General features: G+C 37.1%; 2 protein-coding genes across 2 annotated transcripts; both read left to right on the top strand.

The window, feature by feature from the left end:
* The first annotated feature begins 440 nt into the window (after positions 1–440).
* Positions 441–2,411, top strand: LOC113340592. Its single transcript, XM_026585718.1, has 7 exons — positions 441–462; positions 887–948; positions 1,122–1,366; positions 1,479–1,688; positions 1,778–1,867; positions 1,947–2,057; positions 2,226–2,411. The coding sequence occupies exons 3-7, from the start codon at positions 1,301–1,303 to the stop codon at positions 2,409–2,411; spliced, it is 663 nt and encodes a 220-aa protein (XP_026441503.1). The 5' UTR covers positions 441–462; positions 887–948; positions 1,122–1,300.
* Positions 2,412–4,314: 1,903 nt separating this feature from the next.
* On the top strand, positions 4,315–8,292 carry LOC113340586. The gene is made up of 4 exons (XM_026585712.1): positions 4,315–6,536; positions 6,654–6,926; positions 7,072–7,159; positions 7,567–8,292. The coding sequence occupies exons 1-4, from the start codon at positions 4,315–4,317 to the stop codon at positions 8,290–8,292; spliced, it is 3,309 nt and encodes a 1,102-aa protein (XP_026441497.1).
* Positions 8,293–21,936: the final 13,644 nt, after the last annotated feature.

Raw genomic sequence — 21,936 nt, 5'->3', positions numbered from 1 at the left:
CCTCAGGTCCATGTCGTTTTTACTTCTTAGTTTCTCATACTTGGCCTTAACACTCAAAAGAAAAACACCTAGCAGAACCACTAACTTGTGTTGAAATAAAGTCATTAACCATATAACATGGACATTAACCATGAGCTAATGGATACATACCATCAGTTGCTTCTTCTACGTACAACCCCCACCCCCACCACCCGTAACGTGTATTAAAAAAAAAAGAAAAACCTCTGGAAGATATAGATGAACAAAAAAAAACCGATTGTAACCATCAAATAGATACTGATTTTAGTGGGTTGTTTAGTTTTAGGATAACTTCTCAAATTTAGGCGGGATGCATATCAAAAAATAAAATTCCTTTCAGCGGGATCCTTCCCGCTCAGTAGTCCATTTTTCCCATCTATAAATAAAGCCTTAAAATCATTGACTTCGACTCACAAAGTTCATATACATCACCTCTGAAAGACGGTATTGTTTTTTCCAGATTTTTGTTTATATTTTTAATTTTCTCAATCCATTAGTAGATTCTAAAGCTTGATGGTTTATCTCAATGAGAAGATTTTTTTCTTCTAATGAATGCATAAACTTATTTCTCTTTTTTATGTTGTTTGATGAATGGAGTCATGCTTTAAATCATGTTGGATGGCCTTCCATCTAGAAAAACTGGTGAAATTGGTTTTCTTTCCATATGCCATTTCTTGTACTTACTTTCACTGATTGGAGTCATTTCGGAAATATTTGGTGTGTGTGACAAAGGATCGTGTTAGGTGTAATTCTTACAGCTTAATGGAAGACTGCATGATTGAGTAACTTGTAAATCAACATTGTCTTTGCGTTTAATTCTCATCTTTGGATGTGTCCTTATGATCTTGTTTTTCTCCTTAATAATTAGGTTTACAAACTACTAAGACATAATGGAACGTATGGAACGTTTGGGTGCTCCAACTAACGCTGGTATAGTTTTACTTATTCGAAAACCCATTGCCCTTTTTATTTGTCGGCATTTATGTCTCAAGTCGGTGTTTATCGTTTCGCAAACGATTAGAGTTGATATTAAGATGCTTTTTCTTTTTTGAGATGTCAGCAACCATTTCAAAAAATACTCATTGTTATTTTTGTAATCGTAGGATCTGCATTGGGGAAACGGAATGTCCGTGGACGCTCACGCGGCATAGATCTGGATGATTGGATTGCCCGTCATGGAAAATTGCCTATCAAATTCTCAGATGTAGCGAGGTAACCAATCTCCACAAATAGGTGCAAATTATCTACTGAATGCGGCATAATTGTTCGTGACTTTGCTCCGATGCAATATACTTCTTGGAAGAAAATTCCTGAGCATGAAAGAGTTGTTCTAATTGAATGTGTCAATGTACGTAGGCAGAAATCTTCCAAAGATGTATTTTAAAATTTTTTTGTTGTTTTTTTTTGATTATTTTGAGATAATTTTGATCCACCTGTCAAACTTTATCATGTTATTGTAGGACAAGTTCGAACTGGACATTACGCGTCCTTCTATTAAGAAATATCTAAATGACTGTATGGCCAGACGATACAGCAACTACAGGACTCAAATGTCAGCGCACTTCAAAAAGTTTGAAACTATTGAAGAAGCCCGCTTGAAGCCATTCGAGAACGTCTCACCAGAGAATTGGTTATGGTTGTGTGACCATTTTTCTTCAGAGAAATTTAAGGTAAAGTAATTGGTTCTTAATTGGTATTCATATTTATAAATTATAAGTTATATATGCATACTTATTTTAGTTCTTATTTTAAATTTCAGAAGCGGTCCGCAGCAGGGTTGAACAATCGGAAGCAAGTCGAGTACAACCACTGTGGGGGTTCTCGTGCGTTTCAAGTGCGCCTAGAGAAGGTATTTTCTGATTAAAAATTAGTACTGTGTAAAAAGTATTTATGATGTTCTTTGTTGATATTTTCTCTTCTTCTTCCAGAAAAAAGTTTTGGGAGTGCAAGCTTCCAAAATACAAACGTTTCACGATACTCACACGCATATCAAAGAGGGTCAGCGTGTTTGGATATCTGAAACAGCTCACGTTCAGTATGTAAGTTGAATCAGCTGAGGATTACATTTCTGATTACAGATTCTTTTTGTACTTTCTTTATACCTTTGCAATGGTTTATAATGTTTTATTAACTGTGATATTGTTGTTTAGTCTAGGTTTTGAAAAAAATGATTGTTTTGTATTGACAAAATCGACTTACATGTTCAGGACAAAATGGTCGAGATGTATGAGCAAGGCATTGTGGGAGGGGGCACTCCTGATGAAAATGAAATATATGACGAAGTTCTGAAGAGGAAATCAAAAAGACACCGTAACCGTAGACTTTCTGATGAGGAGACAGAAGAACTCTTTGCACTCCTTGCAACGAAGGATGATAAATACAAAGCAGTGTGAAGACCAAGTTCAACAGATGAAAGAGGATGCTGCAAGTTTTCGACAAAATGTCCTTAATCAAGTACTGGATCGTAATCCAAATGTTGATGCAAACTTGGATACTATTCAGGAAGATGCTTAGTTCTTCATTTTCCTAGAATCAGTTAGAAATTTATTAAGAGTTTGTCTTAGGTGGATGTTTAGAAGTGTCCCTTTTCAGTTTGTTAGATCTAGTGAGTGTTTCCGTAACGTGGGTGTCAGTATTTCCGTAAGTGTCCATTTTCAGTTTACTTATTTGTTTAAGTATTAAGTGTCAGTATCGTGTCTTTTAAACATTTCAGTAATGTTAATGAATGTCTAGTTATTTGTTTTAGTAAGTGTTGTGTTTTATTTCGTCGATAGCTTATTTATTATCTAGTCACTTCATCTTTCTTAATGGCATATTATATCTCAAGGAAGAATGAGGAATTATGCAAAATGGATTAGGAGAAGTGTCTTTTCTCCAATTCGAATTCGAATACCAAAGTTGAGCTATAAAATCCCTCACCTGTTCGGAAAGAAGATTAAACTCAAACATGACTTCCCGGTAAGTAGAACTTGATTTATTCTTCTCACGTATTACATTAGTTCCTTAATTGTAGCAATTTGTTTATTTATGTTAGAAAGTCAAACCACTAAATTGTATTTGTGGGAGTAAGTTAGGTTGTTTTAATCGTGTTTTAGTGATTTCTTAATGATGTTAGTGGGTAGTAAACATGTATAATGGTTGTCTGTAACATAACCTACGTGAATACAAAGCCTTCACGCAAAGAGGATATTAGAACCTAAGAAATATATGTGGATTAACAACAGTTGCGTTGTTTGAATTTGTACATTTTCTAGAATATGTAATGTGCAGTAGTAACAGACAACACCTAAGCTGAGTATGCTATTGGCTGAAATTACATATGATATATATGGTCGAAGTACAAATTACTGGAGTGCCCGTTTTTGTTCGGACCAGTTTGGCTTCTTTAATCAGGGCTGCTTTCTCCTTTATAAATTTATTAAACAGAAAGCTCGGTCACCTTTTCTGCCCAATTTCAGGGGTGACCAGTTCAATTCAATCCCTAATTCCTTGCCGCTGCACCACCAACTAGCTGATGTGTTTTCGAAAAAGGAAAACACGATCACACGAAGTTTGTGGTTAAGTTACGAGAAGTCAGAGGTGCTTCTGTTGAAATTGAGTGATGAACGGAGAAATTGATAGGAGCATTAGAATTTGTATAGGATTGAGATAAGTGGGTTTTCTCCAATTTGAATTATTGGCCAAGAAATTGAAGTGCTGCTATTAAAATTGAGTGGTACGACAGAGAAATTAAAAGGAGTACTTGAATTTGTAGATAGGATTGGGAGAAGTGGGTTTTCACTAATTCGAATACCGAAATTGAGCTATAAAGCCCTCAGTTGTTCGCACATTCACCACCAATCCATACAAATCCTACCGGAACCTCACGAACAGCACCAGTTCTTCTTATGCGTTCACCAGCAGGTTAGTTTGATTCAGTGGTTTGAATTCGAGTTTTTTTAATTAACTGTTAAAGCTTGTTTTTCATTGAATTTTTTAGATGTGTGTATGAACAATTCTGATGATAATCTTTTTGACTGTGTCTCTTTAGGTATCACTGCAACTCGACGAATTTCCGAACTGATTAGGCTTTATCTTTACTGCAAAGCAAAGTTGCCATGGTAAGGCCACATACACTTTATACATATATACATCTTAATTTAAAAAAAAACTTCATAATTTAAAGTCCGCCTTATTGCTGTTATTCTAAGCATCCTTTTTTGTTTATTTTTGTTACCAAAGATTGATAAAAGTTGAGTGGAAGAGCGTGACAGACTGTGTGATAAGTATATCAAAGGTGTTGCGTCTTTTATTCAGATGACAAAAAATTATCTCTTAAGTAAGAATGAGGAATTATGCACTTTCCCCTGTAAAAAGTGTGTTAACCGAAACCCACCTACTTCATTAGCTGAAATTGAACATCACTTGTTCACTACTGGCATGGCAGGTAGTTATAAGATATGGGTACTTCATGGGGAAGAAGATAATCCTACTCAAAACCAATCAGCGTCTAGCCATGACTATGTCTTTAATGATGGTACAACCCATTCTGGAAATAATATAGGTGTACTTGATATGTTACATGATGCTGATAATGCTGGGCCTTTTGATAGTCATGCAGATATAGGTAGGCACAGAGAAACTAATGATGATTCGGGTGAAGATGATAGTACAAATAATTTGTGTGAAGCTAGTACAAAGTTTGAGGAGCTATTAGGCAAAGCTAAGCAAGAACTATACCCTGGTTGTACAGATTACTCGTCATTAACTTTCCTTGTAGAGTTAATGCATCTCAAAGTGCTCAACTGTTGGAGCAACAAAAGTTTTGAGATGCAGCTTGAGTTTCTTAAGAAATCTTTTCCAAAAGATAATACAATTCCGAGTTCATACTATGAAGTTAAAAAGATATTGCGTGATCTTGGATTGGGATATGAATCGATTGATGCATGTAAAAATGACTGTGCTTTATATTGGAAGGAACATAAGGATAGGGATGATTGTCCAGTATGCCACGAGCCTAGGTACAAATTCAATGACGGAAAGGGTAAGAAGATCCCACACAAGGTACTGCGCTATTTTCCTTTAAAACCAAGACTACAGAGATTATTTGCTTCAAGGCATACAGCTGATGATATGAGATGGCACAAAGAACATGTTGCTCCTGAAGGGGTTTTAAGGCATCCTGCTGATGCTGAAGCATGGAAGCATTTTGATTTGCGATATCCACAATTTGCAAAAGATCCTCGAAATGTAAGGTTAGGTCTTGCTACTGATGGGTTTAATCCCTTTGGAAATATGAATAATGCGTACAGCATGTGGCCAATTATAGTGATGCCCTACAATTTACCCCCTTGGAAGTGTATGAAACAACCTTTTTTCATGATGGCGTTACTTATTCCTGGCAAGAAAGCACCTGGTAACGATATCGATGTGTATCTACGACCCTTAATAGATGAGCTAAAAGAGTTGTGGGAAAAAGGAGTGGAAACATATGATGCCTCCACAGAAAAAACTTTTCGTATGCACGCAGCTGTATTGTGGACCATAAATGACTTCCCAGCATATGCTAATTTATCAGGATGGAGTACAAAAGGTTACTTAGCGTGTCCAGTATGTAATGATGACCCACCGTCTCGTGCATTGAGGAGTAAGATAGGTTATCTGCGTCATCGTAGGTTCTTGCCTCCCCGACATCCATGGCGGAGAAACAAACTTCATGATGGACATGATGAGCTTCACAGTCCACCGAAAGAGTTGACAGGCATTCAACTTTTACAGCAAATGGAAAAACTGGGAGTTAAAAGTTGTTTCGGAAAGCATCCAGATAAGGGAAGGAAGAAAAGAAGCCGTACCAAGAAAGAGCTGAGTTGGACAAAAAAGAGTATTTTCTATGAGCTTCCATACTGGTCACATCTTAAAATCAGGCATAAAATTGATGTTATGCATGTTGAGAAAAATATATGCGATAATATCGTGGGAACCTTGTTAAATCAGGAATTGAAGACCAAAGATACGTTTAAAGCTCGCTTGGATTTGGAAGACATGAATATTAGACCAGAATTGCACCTAAAGCGTAAAGGAGAAAAATTTATAAAGCCTCCAGCTTCCTATGCTTTAACAACGGAGCAAAGGAAAGAGTTTTGTAGGTTTCTGAAATCAGTGAAGTTCCCAGATGGATACGCGGCTAACATAGCGAGGAGTGCTAATGTGGATGATGGGAAGATATCAGGTTTGAAAAGCCATGACTGTCACGTGTTGTTACAAAAAATTCTCCCGGTTGGAATTCGTTCGTTTCTGCCCACATATGTATGCACTGCCTTAATTGAGTTGAGTAATTTCTTTCATGATTTATGTGCGAAGAAACTGAATGTGAGTCACTTGGAAGAAATGGAAAAAGGTATAGTTTTGATTCTTTGTAAGTTGGAAAGAATATTTCCACCGGCATTTTTTGATGTCATGGTTCATTTGGCTATTCACTTACCCCGAGAAGCTAAACTTGTTGGTCCAGTTGGTTATAGTTGGATGTATCCTATCGAAAGGTGCTCTTAACTCTCATTACGTGTTTATTTCATATGCTTGTGTTTTTCTTCTAGTGCAAGTACCTTTTTGTTGTTCATAGAAAAATCACATAGTTTTAAGAGTTTTTGTTTATATAGGTACCTTGGAACACTTATGCGTCACGTGAAGAATAAAGCACGACCAGAGGGTTCAATAGCGGAAGCATACATTATTAATGAAGCTTTGACATTTTGCTCATTGTATTTACGTGGGATTGAAACTAAATTTAATCGCCCAGAACGAAATGATGATAATTCAGATGATAGTCAACGACGCAAGGGAAAGCTGTCTGTTTTCGCTCAGGATGTCCGTCCCTTCGGTACAAAATCTATAAAATCATTGACTCTAGAAGAACGAGAACATATGCATTGGTATATACTCAATAATTGTGACGAGGTGAAACCATATATGTAGTAAGTGCCTCATCCGATCTTGTAATAATTATTGTTATTCTGTTGTACACCAAATATTTTCATTAGAATCAAAAAGTTTTCTTATTTATCTTTGCCAATACAGTGAACATTTGAATGTGCTGAAAGCAGAATCAAATGACAACTTGTTACCGAGGCATCAAAAACTATTTCCTGTGTGGTTTCGAAAGCGGGTAAGTAATTGATTTTTACAATTAATGATCCTATATAATTATTGTGCTCTGCAATGCACCAAATTCGTCTTAACTATATACTAGCGAAGTTTTTTTGGTGTTCGCAGCTTATTAATTCTTAAAAATCATTTTGAATAAGATATATATTTATTCATTTCTGATTGAAACGTCCCTGCATGGGATGATCTCATTTTCTAGTTTAGTTACATTTCAAGTGGCTCTTATGTTTTAAATTGCAAAATCTCGTAAGAAAAAGAAAACATATTGTTTTTAGATGCATCACTCAATAAGGAGCAACAGTGTATATTCATTTTCTTTATTGTTTTTTTTCTGAAAATATGCTGATCGGAAAATTGTATCATGAAAAGTTTTCAGGGGTTAGTGATGAATTGCATTCGTTAGCACAGGGTGTTGAATCTCGCGCAAAATCATTTTCTGCTTGTATCTATAATGGAGTTCGATTCCATACCAAACAACGCGAACTTCGTCGAACGACCCAGAATAGAGGATTGGTAGTAGATGGGGAACACAATAGTAAGCCAATTGAATTCTTCGGTATCTTGCAAGATGTTATTGAGTTAGACTTTTTGTATGGATACCGAGTTGTATTATTTAAATGTGATTGGTTTGAAGTAACTCCTGAAAAGACAAGAATTCGAAAGGATTATAGTTTGACATGTATAAATACTAATAGAATATGGTACAAGAGTGATCCTTTCGTTCTTGCATCACAATCGCAACAAGTGTTCTACCTAGATGACTATAAGCATGGAGAAAATTGGAAAGTGGCTCAGAAAATGCATCATAGACACATATGGGATGTTCCTGAAATGGATATCAATGAAGTACAACCAGAAACAGAAACAACTATCGACGAGGCATATCACCATAACAAGGAGGCTCCATTGCTATTATCCGCTGTTCAGGAAGATGATAATGAGGCAACTGTACTTTATAGAGATGCTGATGTTGAACTCGAAATCATAGATGCAGATCTTGTTCTAGCTGAGGATGTCATAGATGATGATGAGGATGAGGAGGAAGAAGACGAAACATTGTTTAACTACAACAATGATGTGGCAGAGCCTGATGATATTGTGCCAGAAGAAGATGACTCGGATCTAGAATATTAGTTCGTTACTGTCATTTTACTTAAAACTTAATATTCGTTGCTAGTTTACTTTGAAACTCACTAGATATTCATTTTATGACTAATTTTTGCTCGAACCGGTTAAGTAATTTATGGCTTTGCCTTATTATTAGTTTGATTAAATTATTCTACAAATTTTTTTGTGTTTTTAAAATATATTTTCATTGAACTGTGATTCGATTTTATTTTACAGATTGTAATATTCGTACATTAAGTCTGAAGTGATCGGTGAATGGAAAAGTATACAAAGAATTAATCTTTGATGGATTATATAAAGATGTCATTGTCGATTGGGCGGAGAAGTTATATGACCTGTCTATTAATGTTGTAATAGAATGAGTCAACAATCTCTTATCAGTGATAGGCAACTCGCATTAATAAGAACTGCTAAAATATTAATGAAGGGTAGGTCAGTCTCTAAACTGAAACCTACCATGTTCGCCAAAACTAAACTCAAATGTTGTTGGCAACCATTTGAAACAATCATTAGGGAAGCACTCGTGTTCATGATAGATAGTAGAAATTATTTATCACTATAATGTCCAAAATTTTAGTCATTGTAAATCTATTTTCACTAGCAACTATTTTTTGTCACAAACGTATAAGTAACCCTAACAACAAGTTATTTCGTCATCGGAAATCTTATGTTGTGTCTAAAATTCTATCACTCTAAAACATTCTTTCCAGCGATTATTCTTCTTCGTGGAAGAAAAAACACGCTAGCGTTAACATTTTTTTTATCACCTAAAGTTTATATCGTGGCGAAGTATTTTAGATGCAAAAATAGTATGGCGACAAAATATTGTCCCGTCGTAGTTAAATGTTTTCAAGAGCCATTGGATATTGTCACCTTATATATATTTAAAGAGAAAACGAAATAGTAGTTACAAATTATTATTTTTGCGACCAACATTTATCATTGTCAGGATAAGTATAATTGGTGACTAGCGAAATTCTCGCCGAACAAATCATTAGCGACAGAGGAAATCATGACAAGTTTCGGTTGTCATCCATGCTTTCGGTGACAATTGTAAGGACAAAATATATTTTTTTCCGCCAAAAAGATATTTATACTAACAATTCTGATATTCGTCACAAGTGAATATGTTTCATGACTAAAAAAAATTTGATGGGAAAACATTTGTCACTAAAGGCCCATTTTCTTGTAGTGTAACCGGCTCTTGATGCCATGTTAAGTTTGTAATTCTCTTTGTTTCATTCATTCATCACGTTTCAATTTATACAAGACTCAACTTGGGTTACAAGACACAAACCCTAAACCTACCGACTTGAGATTGATTACTTGGGTCTCAAGTTTGCTACGTACGGAAACAGACCCTCTACATGGACTGTCCAAGTTGGTCCATCTAAATGGACTATCCAAGTTGGTCTCAGAAATCCAGACTGAATACGTAGGTCTCAAGACACAGTCTTGAATCCAACACTACGTATCTCTTAATATTATCGTCATTGAATGGAAGCAAAAGTGAAATGGTTGCTATGGTGGGTTACCCATTCTCTTTTACTCATAAGTGGAAATATATATATTAAAGAAAAAGACAAGGGTTTATCACTAAGAGTGAGTGCCCATGAGAGAATAAAAACTAGAAAAACAAGAACGAGTCAGTTAAAACTAAGCAATGAAGGAAACAATGTTGGTTGTTGTCAGCAGTGATATTATTAAGTACAATAAGAATTATAATCATTTGATTACCGGTTTTGAAATTGATCACGACACCATTTCAGCCCTATCATTGGAAAAAGGTTTAACCGGGAGAAAGGAAAATTACTACCAATGATATATCTCTTTATTTAATGGATTTCGGTAAACTTGCGGTTGCAACCATCTTTACAAGCATAAGGGACAGGTTAGACTGGGAAAATGAGTTTGCAGATTTCGTATACTTTCTTTTAGAAAATGATAAACAACTTGATCTCTGTGAAATAATCATAAATCGAATGATTAAGATTTATGAAAGCATCTCTTCTGAAATTTCAAAGAGAAATCTTGGTTATCCCTGTTTCGTCACTAAATTGTGTGAATGTGGAAAGGGCGACAATTTTAGACAGCTGAATTGTTAAAAATGCCATTCTTGGAAATGAGTTTCCAAAAGTGTCGCCTTAATGTCAAACCTACCAAAAATATCATTATATGATATTTATGCCCCTGATAGTAGAGGACCCTTAGTTGTTTAATATTATTTCCAACTTTCAAAACTTAAAATAAGTGTTTTTTTGTGTGGTTTTTCAGTAAAGAGTATGAAAGGATCAGGACTCTTTACCAAAGCTTAACATTTAAAAAAAAAATCTTATTATTTAAATTAAAAATTCAGAAATCATTTTTTTAATGGTATTTAAGTGTTTAAGGTCCTCTAAAGAGGGTCTGGATTCCGAACATGACATTTTTGGACCCACTCTAGTTTTTTAATAGAAATAAAAATATTAAAATAAGATAATTTTTGTTAATATTTTATTTTCAAGGTCCAGCACCCATTAAAGTGTTGTGGGGGAGTGTGTTGAGAGTGAGAGTGTGTGAGAGTGTGAGATGCTAAGGGAACCATAAATCAAACTATTGGAGGGAAAAGCAAGGGACAGTTTATTTGCGAGTCTTCGCAGATCATTGATAATAAAAATGGGGATCTCATGACCTATAATAAGCGTCTTAGTAATCAACTAAACTGTATTAAGAGATAGTTAGCATTTACTCACCGAAAGGATCGATCCAAAACCCCTACAAGGTATCTTGGATATTGACATAAAGTATCGAAAAGGAGAAGGGCACCAAGGAATTTCAAATGTGGTTTAAAAATAAGGAGTAATCTACTTTTTATTTCTTGGGAATAGACTAATCGAAATTGTTGATTTATTTCAACGTTTTGTAAAGTTGTAAAGTCTATTAGTAAAACTATTATCCGACATCGACAGAATTCGTGACACTAATACCTCTTTCACTTCTTCCACATTCTCTTTTTTGGTACATAAAATTGGTTAAAAAGACCAAAATCAACAATTCTTGGATGAAAAGGATATTTAGATTTTGATACTGTTTAAATGGACAAAAATGTAAAAATAGCCAGGATGTGAACAGTTTCATTCTACCCATTTTCAAATACTTTTTTCTTATTTTTAATTTACATCAGGATGCATCCAGTTTCCTCCTTGCTATTTTTTAAGTTAAAGTCAGAATGAATCCAGTTTCATTCTTATTATTTTTTTGATGTCCATTTCACCCATATTAATTTTTACTCGTTCATTTGAACCATGTTTTAAAAATATTTGGACAAATGATCCATTTTCGGATAAGAGCAGGAAATGTATATATTTCAGTCACCAACCGATCCAACCACTTCTCTCGGAAACCTTTACCACTTCATAATGTCGGGTTTCATAAGATTCCTAGCATTTGACTATAAAACGCACTTGAAATCCGTCTATACCTGGGACCCTATTCTCTTCAAAGTGGAAAATACCTCATCCTCAGTAATATCCCTTTCGAGCCACAATTTCTCATTCAGATCAATACACTGCATATCATCCAAATGCATATTGCACGCATCATCGTACGAGAATCAAAGGGAGACGTACTGATTTGGAAAACTCGTCATACCCCAATACTCTATTTCTAAAGGCCCTTTTAGTGTCCCAGCAGCATTTTTGTGTTCTTATTGATTTTTGTATCAACTTGTTGTTTAGCTATTGCACTCCACTCGAATTTATCTAGCAATGGTCACCGCATTATATCTATAAGTAGGCCACAACTAGGAGAGGATAATATACAGCATGCGGTATATTAATTAAACTTCTTTCCACCACCACCACACCCCTATAAATACATGTATCGCAAAACTTAAGAGAAGCACAAGTTCTTACTAATCAGTAACAATGCCTAAAATCGCTTCTTCTTCCTTCTCCTTTGTGATCGTCCTTTCTGTTCTTCTCGTTGCAGCTAATAATGTGCCTATATCTCATGGGCAAGCAACCGTTGCTGATTTATCCGTTACTAGCTTCGTTACCCAAATACAGAAATTGGATATGGGCATTGATTCGGTATTAATCATTACCAGTGCCAGTGATATCGTTGGTCAATCTGTCACACTTGTGCAGATAACTACATCCAGTGTCCCAGCACTCACGAGTAATGTACTAATCCTACGGTCTGGTACCGCTACTCCAATCCTTAAGAGTGATATTACCACATTCAATACGGTAGGGGATGATGTATGTAGACGGCTTAACATGTTTCCCGGCCCTATTTTAAGTGCTTTCCCGAAGCGATCTGAGTTGGGTACTGCGGCCGTAGTGGCAGGGTGCTTCCGATTCTAATAATCGGGTGTCTTTCTTAATTGCTAAAGATTAAAGAGCTCATCAAGTCAAGTTTTCTTATGTTATTGTGTTTGTATAACAATCACAAGGTGTGACGACGGGGGATGAGAAACTGCCTTAGCTACCTAGTAATGCGCACGGCTTTCTATTAGGGTTCAGAACCAAAGATGAAGTGAAGAATATGTGCACACAAATATAGACAAGAAAATTAACAAAAAAATAATAAACTGTTTTAGGTTTTTGATCAATTTCTGAGTGATTACACAACTTGAGTATTTATAACTCACGTAACTTGATAAACAAACTCTCTATATCAAGAGAATCTAAGAATTCCACTAATTAAAGAAACTAAATACTAAGCTGGGAAAGTCCTAATAAGAGAAATAAGTGAGAAGTAAGGTCGGTGTCCTAACATCCCACCGCGCCTGAAAAATGGCTTGTCCCCAAAGCCTCAAAAATCTGGAAATCAAGCAATAATTGTATCAATATCCTCCCAAGTTGCTTCTTGAATAAGTCTTCATTTGCATCTGCCTCTGCATCTGCTAACCAAGGTGGCTTCCATAATCTTGGAAAGCCTGAACAGTACTCATCACACTTTGAAAGTACTAGCCAAGGTGGCTTCCATAGTCGTGGTAAACTTGACCGACACAAAGGAATAATTATCCTGAATACACACGTGGCGCGTCAGGTCTCCGAATCCACATGTAACTTCCATTACAGCACCATGAGAATCCCCTTGAGTATCCCTTATCTTGTGCGCAAAATGCGTCCAAGGTAATTTATCATTTTCTAGAGCATCCGCAGCTTTCCATACCTCCCCCAATTCAGTTCCTAGAAGTGGCTTCCATGTAAATCGTTGTAACCCACAATTGTTTTATACACTAAAAAGAAAACCATACTTTCTTGCAATTTTTTTGTGAGTGACCCCATTATTCATAGTTACTGGCAACAGTAATACAATTGCAAAATGAGCACTAGCAGTGGTGAGAAGAATTCGCACACCGGATAAACCAGTTGAGAACAATTTCCATTTTAGGAAAACCATCACTATCAACAGCTTTGGAATGTGAGCCATAGTTAATATAGACCGAGTACCCACTATTCCTGGAAGGAGTCTGCCAGAAAGGATTTTTTTTTTTGATACACTTGTGAGTATTATCTTCAAACAGGTTTTGATTTTGAATAGGTTTCTCAACTTGAGAAAACCAAACGTGAAAATCTGTTTATATATATTTCCAGTTACATGACTTTCTGTACAGGAAATATAGTTGCCTTAGTTTGGCATACAAGACATAACAAAATAAGCTAAAACTATAAACAGAAAGACATGTATATCAACTGGAAATAAAGATAAATTTCCTATCATCTAACACCCTCCCTCGATCTAAGCGGTGATCAGAAACAGTAAGCTTAGAGCGTAGAAAAGAGAATCTATCCCGCGAAAGACGTTTAGTAAACACATCAGCAACTTGGTCTTTAGAACAAACAAAACGCACTTGTAACTGGCCACGTTGAACTCTTTCGCGAACAAAATGATAATCGATTTCAATATGTTTAGTACGACCATGGAAAATAGGATTCATAGTAAGATAGGTAGCACCTAGATTATCACACCACAAGACAGGAGGAGTGCAGACTGGAACCTTAAGTTCTTTGAGTAGAGATTCAATCCACATTAGCTCAGCAGTAGCAATGGAAAGACCACGATATTCAGCCTCCGTACTTGAATTAGAAACAGTTTTATGCTTTCTAGCACTACAAGAAATAAGATTCGAACCCAAGTAAACACAATACCCACTAGTAGACCGTCTATCGGTTTGATCACCAGCCCAATCAGCATCCATGTAGGCTTGAAAACTCAATTTTAAATTAGAAGAAGGTCGAAGAGTAAGACCATAAGAGGAAGTACCTTGTAAATAACGAAGAATTCTCTTGACAAGAAGAAGATGCTTGTCAGTAGGATGTTGCATAAACTGACACACTTTATTGACTGAGAAAGCAAGCTCAGGCCGAGTGATTAACAAGTATTGAAGACCACCAACGAGACTCCAATATTCAGTAGGATTTTTCAAAGGAACGCCATCATGTGGATTTAGCTCAGTAGAAGTAGTAAAAGGAGTACTCACAGGCTTTGCTCCTTGCATATTAACACGCTGCAGTAAATCCTCTATGTAACGATGCTGGGAAAGAAACAAACCATCAGTTGTTCTTTTAACTTCAACACCAAGAAAAATAGACAACTCTCCAAGATCTTTTAAAGCAAATTCCTTGTGGAGAGTGTCAATAAGATGTTGCAAATAAGAAGAAGAGGAGCTTGTTAAGATAATATCATCGACATAGACAAGGAGATAAGTAACATCAGTAGTCGAACGACGAACAAATAATGAAGAATCTGCTCGAGAAACGGTAAAACCAAGTTGTTGTAAAAACACACTGAGACGAGTGTACCCCTTGGTGCTTGTTTGAGGCCATACAAGGATTTATGTAATCTACAAACATGATCAGGATAATTCGGATCAGTATATCCCGGAGGTTGCTTCATATAAACTTCCACGTAAGAAGACCATTTAGAAATGCATTTTGAATGTCAAGTTGGCGAATAGGCCAAGCAGATGTAAGGGCTAAAGTAAGAACAACACGAATTGCGCAAGGCTTTATAACTGGGCTAAAGGTTTCTCCATAGTCTTGGCCTTCACGTTGATAAAATCCTTGATCTATTGAACGAGACTTACGACGTTCAATAGTTCCATCAGCACGACGTTTGACACGGAACACCCATTTACACCCGACAACATTCATATCCGGGGTACGCGGAACATAAGACCAAATACCATTTTTAAGAAGAGCATTATATTGATCATCCATGCACACACGCCATTCCGGATCTTTCTTTTTCCTGCGAATAACACGTTGGCTCAAAGAGAGCATCATCAGTAATAGTGGTATACTTTGAAGCTAAAAGGGCTTTTGGTTTAAAAATACCATCTTTCCCTCTTATAACCATAGAATGTTCATTCCAAGTAGGTGGTCGAGATGCAGGAACAACTTGATCAGGTACCAGTGAAGTTTTCGTTGTATCAGGGAGCAGCAGTGGTGTAAGTGGAGCAGGGTGTAGTTGTTCTGTCGGTGTCACAGTTTCTGTGATTGTTGAGTCAGCAGCACGTATTGGAGAAACAAGCACAGGGTCCGCAGATGAAACAACAGTAGGAGGTGGTGGCGTCTGCTATACGTTAGACCAAAACTCTTAACAGCAGGGAAAAGTGACCGTTGAGCTTCTAACGTGGAGGACGGTTGGACTTCCGTGAGTAATGGAACCAAATCATGAGACAAATCAGCAGCAGTGACAGGAAAGCTGGAGTTTCCACGATCAACAGGAGACAAAGGAGATTCTCTGACATCATCTGACGCAGTGGCAGGTGACCTGGGAACAACATCTGACGCAGCAGGAACAAGCAACAGGAAGCAGAGAATGATGGCGGTCAACAGGGTATTTGCTGACATCTGTAGTGGATGTTTCTGAGGAAGAACACGTTGCAGTAGGTGCTGTAGGTGCAGACTTAGCATCTTCCAACGGGTGAGTAACAGCTGGAGATGGCAGGCGGTCTAAGAACTCAGGAAAATTGACAGCAGAGGGAAGCTGCAACATATGAGTAGAGCTGCCATAAACTGTGGCAGGGGAAATATCGAAACCAGGAGGAAAAGACACACCTTTGGAGGTTGGCAACAAGAGGGAAGAAGTGGTTACCTGTGAAGGAGCTGGGGAAGATGGTAGTACCGACGATTTGAGGCCTGCAAAAGGAAAAGATGATTCGTCGAAAACAACATGACACGACCGATAAACTCGACCAGAAGGAATATACAAACACTTGTAACCTTTACGAATTGCACAATATCCAAGAAAAACACAAGGAGATGACCGTGGTTCAAGTTTATTAGATCGATAATCACGAAGATGAGGAAAGCATAAGCAACCAAAAATCCGTAAAGAGAGGAAATCTGGGACTTTATTAAAGAGAAATTCATATGGTGTTTTAACACCTGTAGGAACTGAGGGAACACGGTTCATAAGGAAGGTGGCAGTGGAAAAAGCATCGTACCAAAAAGAAGGCGGAACATATGCCATAGATAAGAGAGTTAACCCAGTTTCACCTATATGTCGATGTCGTCTTTCTGCAAGATCATTCTGAGCAGATGTATGAGGACATGTCAAACGATGCTGAGTACCATTTTGTTGTAGAATTTTATTGAGCTTCTTATATTCAGTGCCATTATCAGTTTGGAATTTTTTTTATCTTAGACCAAAGAGAGTTTGTACTTGACGATAAAAGACATCAAAGATACCAATAACGTCAGTTTTTGTATACATAGGATAAATCCAAGTGAAACGGCTAAAAGCATCAACTAAAATAATATAATATCGAAAACCTTCATTAGATAAAAGTGGAGCAGGACCCCAAACATCTGACACAATAAAATCCAAAGGATGTTTATAAACCGTAGTACTAGACGAAAAACTTAGTTTATGACTTTTATTAGCTAAACAAGACTGACACATAGATAACTTGGAAGCGGAAACAGGTAAAATGTGCTTAGAAACTACGACTTTGACAGTTTTGAGCATCGGATGCCCTAAACGAGAGTGCCATGTCTATAAAGAAGTACATTCACCAAAAAGAGCGGAAAGAGGTGAAACAGGAAGAAGAGTGTAGAGACCCCCCTTATTAAGCGTTCCTCGAAGTACTACCTCCCCAGTTTTGCGATCCTTCACAAGTCAAAAAGAGTCATGGAATTCAAAGAAGACATTATTGTCAAGACAAAATTTAGAGACATAGAGCATATTTTTGGAGATATGTGGAACATGAAGAACATTAGGAAGAATAAACTTACGAGTGGGAGTTGCAAGAATTCCATCACCAGTATTTGATATTGGCAGTGAAGAACCTCCAGCAGTTAGAATACGATCAGGTCCATTGTACTCATAAGGATTATGCAAGTTGCTGAGATCATTGGTCATATGATTCGTCGCACCACTATCAGGAAGCCAATCGTAAGCATAAACAGATTGATGAGAAGCAGCATATGCAGCGGGAGCATTAGAAGAGGGTCGTCTTCCCCTATTGGCAGTATTCTTGGGCGGTGGTCTTTTGTCACGAGGAGGATAAGTTACCGTATCCAAGATGTTTCGACAATTTCTAGCATTATGAAAAGGTTTAATGCATATTTGACAAACCACAGCTGGTTTTCCATCTCGTGTAAGAGGAGTGTCTGCAGAACTATTCACAGAGACAACATTAGCAAGGGGTTGAGAAATAGAAACCTGATTCTGCGCAGCAACACGAAGATCATAGGATAGTAACATGAATTCAAATTCATCATCCGTAATAACCCCCATCGTGGTGATTAAAGAACTAACAATTGATTCATAAGACGAATCAAGTCCCTCAACAACATAATGCCTAAATTCTTTGTCAGAAACATCAACACCACTAGCATCAAGAGAGTCAACAATGTTTTTGACTGACTGAATGTAATCGGACATGGTTAAGTTGCCTTTCTTGATTGACGAAAGAGACTCTTTAAGGTGGATGAGATGTGCATCAGTTTTAGATGCAAATAGAGCGTCAAGTTTGGTCCATATTGCAGATGAAGAATCACACGCCTTGACTTTGGCTAATACTGGAGCAGTGAGGGAAGACATAATCCATCCGAGAAGGAGTTTATCTGTGCGTCTCCAGGTCAAAAATTATGGGTTAGGAAGATCGTTGACGAGAGCCGGTGGACTTGCAAGAGAACCATATACATATTTCTCTAAATCATAACCCTGTAGATACGGCGTGAATTGATCTCTCCATAGTAAATAGTTGTGACCTGTTAACTTCTCTGAAACAGCACCATGATGACGCTCAAAAGGTACCTGTTCGAATGACAGAGAAGATGTTGAAGAAGTAGAAGTTGTTGAAGAAGAAGTTGTTGAGGAAGAAGTTGATGAGGATTGAGAATTTATGGTAGACATGATGAAGAAGAATAGGTTAAGAAGTTGTAGGTAAAATAGAAAAGAAAACCCTAAAAAAGGGCAATTTACAGAAATAGGCCTGTTTTTTTTATGGTTTGCAAAACTAGGCATTTTTTTTTATTTATTGCAAAACTGGGCAAGTTTTGACCAAAAATAATTGATGGAAAGTTAGTTGTAGTTATCTACCAACTGTCAAAAGTTCCCCAGCTTAAAAGACGTTTTAGTCCTTCAATGTTCCATCAACTACACAGATTGTCAAAATGGAGCTAAAATATATCGCTGAGTTGACTCGGCTAACTCTGATTCAGACAGAGTTTTGGATTTTTCTAGCGTTTCTCAGGTCGAGTTCTTCTCATTCCGGAACAATCATCTGCCAATTGCAGCAGCACCAGAACCTTGTTCCTGCAATTCTTCTTCGTTTTTGCATAATTACCTGATTCAGAACAACCCCATCTCTTTCTGCATCTTCAGTCATTGCAAACTGCACCTTCTATAGCTGTAAAATCTATTGCATCAGCATCAACAAATTGGCATTATGACCTTCAATTCATAACCATCCATCTAACTCATTCTTCATAACTCAGGCCAATTCCTTGTTCCAGTTGCAGAACCAACTCAAAACCACCAACAGCCACTGCAACAACAACAACAACTTTATAATCTTCATAACCTAATTCAGCTTCAAAAACCTTTCAACTCTTCAGCCGCTTCAATCTGCAAAATCCTTAAGTTCCAAATCCCCGTTCTCATGTTCAGATTCAAACACGATTGAAGAACTTTAATTCCTAATTTATCTTCTTCGTGAGTTCTTCTTGAACAACATCTTCAACTCAATCTTGTTGAACTCGGAAAGGGTCACCAACAACAGCAGCTCATCATCTTTTCTTATTTAAACCCATCTCTTCAAAAATCCACAAATTCCTTCCCAGATTCATGTGGAACTTCGAATTGAGAACAGCCCATCTGTTATATTCCTGAAATCTCTCTTCTCCATCTTTGAATGAAGTTCTTAGACTTCTTTTCCATATTTTGCAGAAAACCCTAACCCTTGATATATTGATTCTTCTGAACTCAAGAATGAGATGAAAGTACATAAGGAGATTAAATTTATCTAATCGATCGACATCAACATCTCCATCTTCTCATCACAATAAAACCGTCGAATCTCTGAAAATCATTTCAATTCCTCATGAATTTCATCTCGATTGCGGATAACCACACAACCCTGATTTCTTTGGAACATCTCCAACTAGAGTCAGATTGTAAATTCGATCGAAACCCAACTCAAATCCACCATAAACTACTTGTGTTTCATCACCATCTCTCAAATCAACTGCAAGTCATGGCTTTCTCAGTTCGTAACCAGGAAGAAGAAAATCAAAATCGATCTCTCTGTTTTCTGCAATTAGATGGGTTTTCCCCCGTATCATCTTGCTATCCTAGCATCTAGACCGTCCAATTTCTCTGAGATCTGGATATGTCAGTTACTCATTCTGAGACCGACACGTGTGATGTTAATTCCTATGGACTTCATCGTAGCTGTTCAATTATCTTCGAGATTTCAGCACTCTTAGATTAGGCTTTCAGATCGACACACATGGGTGAGATTAAATATCTATTGACACACGTACAGAAAGGGCAATTTAGTAATCTTAGCGCCTGCACGAGATCTCTCGTTACGAGATTTTGGCGAGATATTGACTGAGATAACGGATTTGGATGGAATCCGTTCGATAGGCTTAGATTTGCAATAAATAAAAAAACTGGCCTAAAAACGAAAATGAGGGTCCAGAACAGGCCTATTTCTGCATATAATCCAAAAAAAAAAAAGGGTCGAAGTTGGATCGGCCTGTCTGATACCAAAACAGGTTTTGATTTTGAATAGGTTTCCCAACTTGAGAAAACCAAACGTGAAAATGTGTTTATATATATTTTCAGTTACATGACTTGCTGAACAGGAAATATAGTTGCCTTAGTTTGGCATACAAGACATAACAAAATAAGCTAAAACTATAAACAGAAAGACATGTATATCAACTGGAAATAAAGCGAAATTTCCTATCATCTAACATCTTCACTGTAAGGCTTGATAATAAAGAATCCCGCATCCTTATAGGTGATGACAAAGTCAAGATGATTATAAAGTAGTTCTTTCATTGCTCTTGCAGTAGATGACCCCTTCTTATTATAATCATCATTGTCGCCAGTGTTTTCCAACACCAATACACTTGTATTCGAAACCTTTAATCCATACCCATGTGGAAGGACTAACTTAAGGAAAATGCTTGTGTTGCAATTGGCCCCATAAATCAAATACTGGCTATTTAAAGCGAAAGAACAAGTTTCTGTCTCTATACACTCAGCATGTGCAAGCCCATCCTTTTCACGATCAAATAAGGTTCGAACATCAAGATAAGTATAAAAACATCCCTCATTAGTACTAACAAAATGCTTACTAGCATGTGTAGCTCCAGCCAATCGGTGGATGCAGTCCTTGGGGTCGATAGGAAACTCATAGTTTATAACCATGTCCACAAGGAATGTCAAGACCTCGACATACATCGTCACTACCCAAAAGAATACCATGATTTTCTGTCTTGAACGTGTTCAAGGCTTCACATATATCATCCTTGCTCATTTGACCACTGATTGAATGGCCCTTAAAGCAAATTTATCCAAAATAGAAATTAATCTTCTAGCTGTCTCACATGTGCGAGTAAAAACCATTGAGCATTTGGGACAGAAAAAATGCAATCGAAGCAATGCAAACTATCTGCTTCAGTGTGTAAAGAGTGGGGTATTCAGTGATAGCCTCAATCTGCACAGCATCCCTCAGATGTGTACGGTGAAGCTTTCTCACCTTTTGGGTCCTGGTAGCACAAAATAAATGCATCTTAAGCTCCGGAGGAACAACCTTCAAAAAAGTATCATGTAGTAAATTCTCAAAGCCTTCCAGCAACTCATTGGCTTTGTCCAAGACCATGTATTTTAAATTGGGGAGGCTGAAACTCTTTGTATTGAACAGATGATCTACAAGACACCTTGGTGTACCCACAACGATGATTGCAGATTTAATTTTCTTTCCAATCATGTTCTTCTCTTCAACAACTGCTACACAAGTGACGCCTAAACCAGATCCCAAATCTTCAAACTGTTCAGAAATCCGATTTTCTTTCTCACATGTTGGTGAAAGAATACAAGCAAATAACACTTGAGGATCCTTGAGTAGGGCGTCATTGAGTATAGGAAGAACGATCGCTCCGACTTTTCCAGAACCGCTCTCTGCGATGC

Source organism: Papaver somniferum, chromosome 1, assembly GCF_003573695.1.
Source record: "Papaver somniferum cultivar HN1 chromosome 1, ASM357369v1, whole genome shotgun sequence".
Classification (NCBI taxonomy): domain Eukaryota; kingdom Viridiplantae; phylum Streptophyta; class Magnoliopsida; order Ranunculales; family Papaveraceae; genus Papaver; species Papaver somniferum.
The sequence above is the reverse complement of the archived record's forward strand: the minus strand, read 5'-3'. Positions and strand labels throughout refer to the sequence as shown.

Excerpts from the sequence above, each read along its gene's own strand:
- LOC113340592 (XM_026585718.1), top strand. The coding sequence starts at position 1,301 with ATGCAATATACTTCTTGGAAGAAAATTCCTGAGCATGAAAGAGTTGTT. Across the intron at positions 1,367-1,478 it reads TTCTAATTGAATGTGTCAAT|GACAAGTTCGAACTGGACAT; the intron begins GTACGTAGGCAG and ends ATGTTATTGTAG. Across the intron at positions 2,058-2,225 it reads AAACAGCTCACGTTCAGTAT|GACAAAATGGTCGAGATGTA; the intron begins GTAAGTTGAATC and ends TTACATGTTCAG.
- LOC113340586 (XM_026585712.1), top strand. The coding sequence starts at position 4,315 with ATGACAAAAAATTATCTCTTAAGTAAGAATGAGGAATTATGCACTTTC. Across the intron at positions 6,927-7,071 it reads GAACGAGAACATATGCATTG|TGAACATTTGAATGTGCTGA; the intron begins GTATATACTCAA and ends TTGCCAATACAG. Across the intron at positions 7,160-7,566 it reads CTGTGTGGTTTCGAAAGCGG|GGTGTTGAATCTCGCGCAAA; the intron begins GTAAGTAATTGA and ends TCGTTAGCACAG.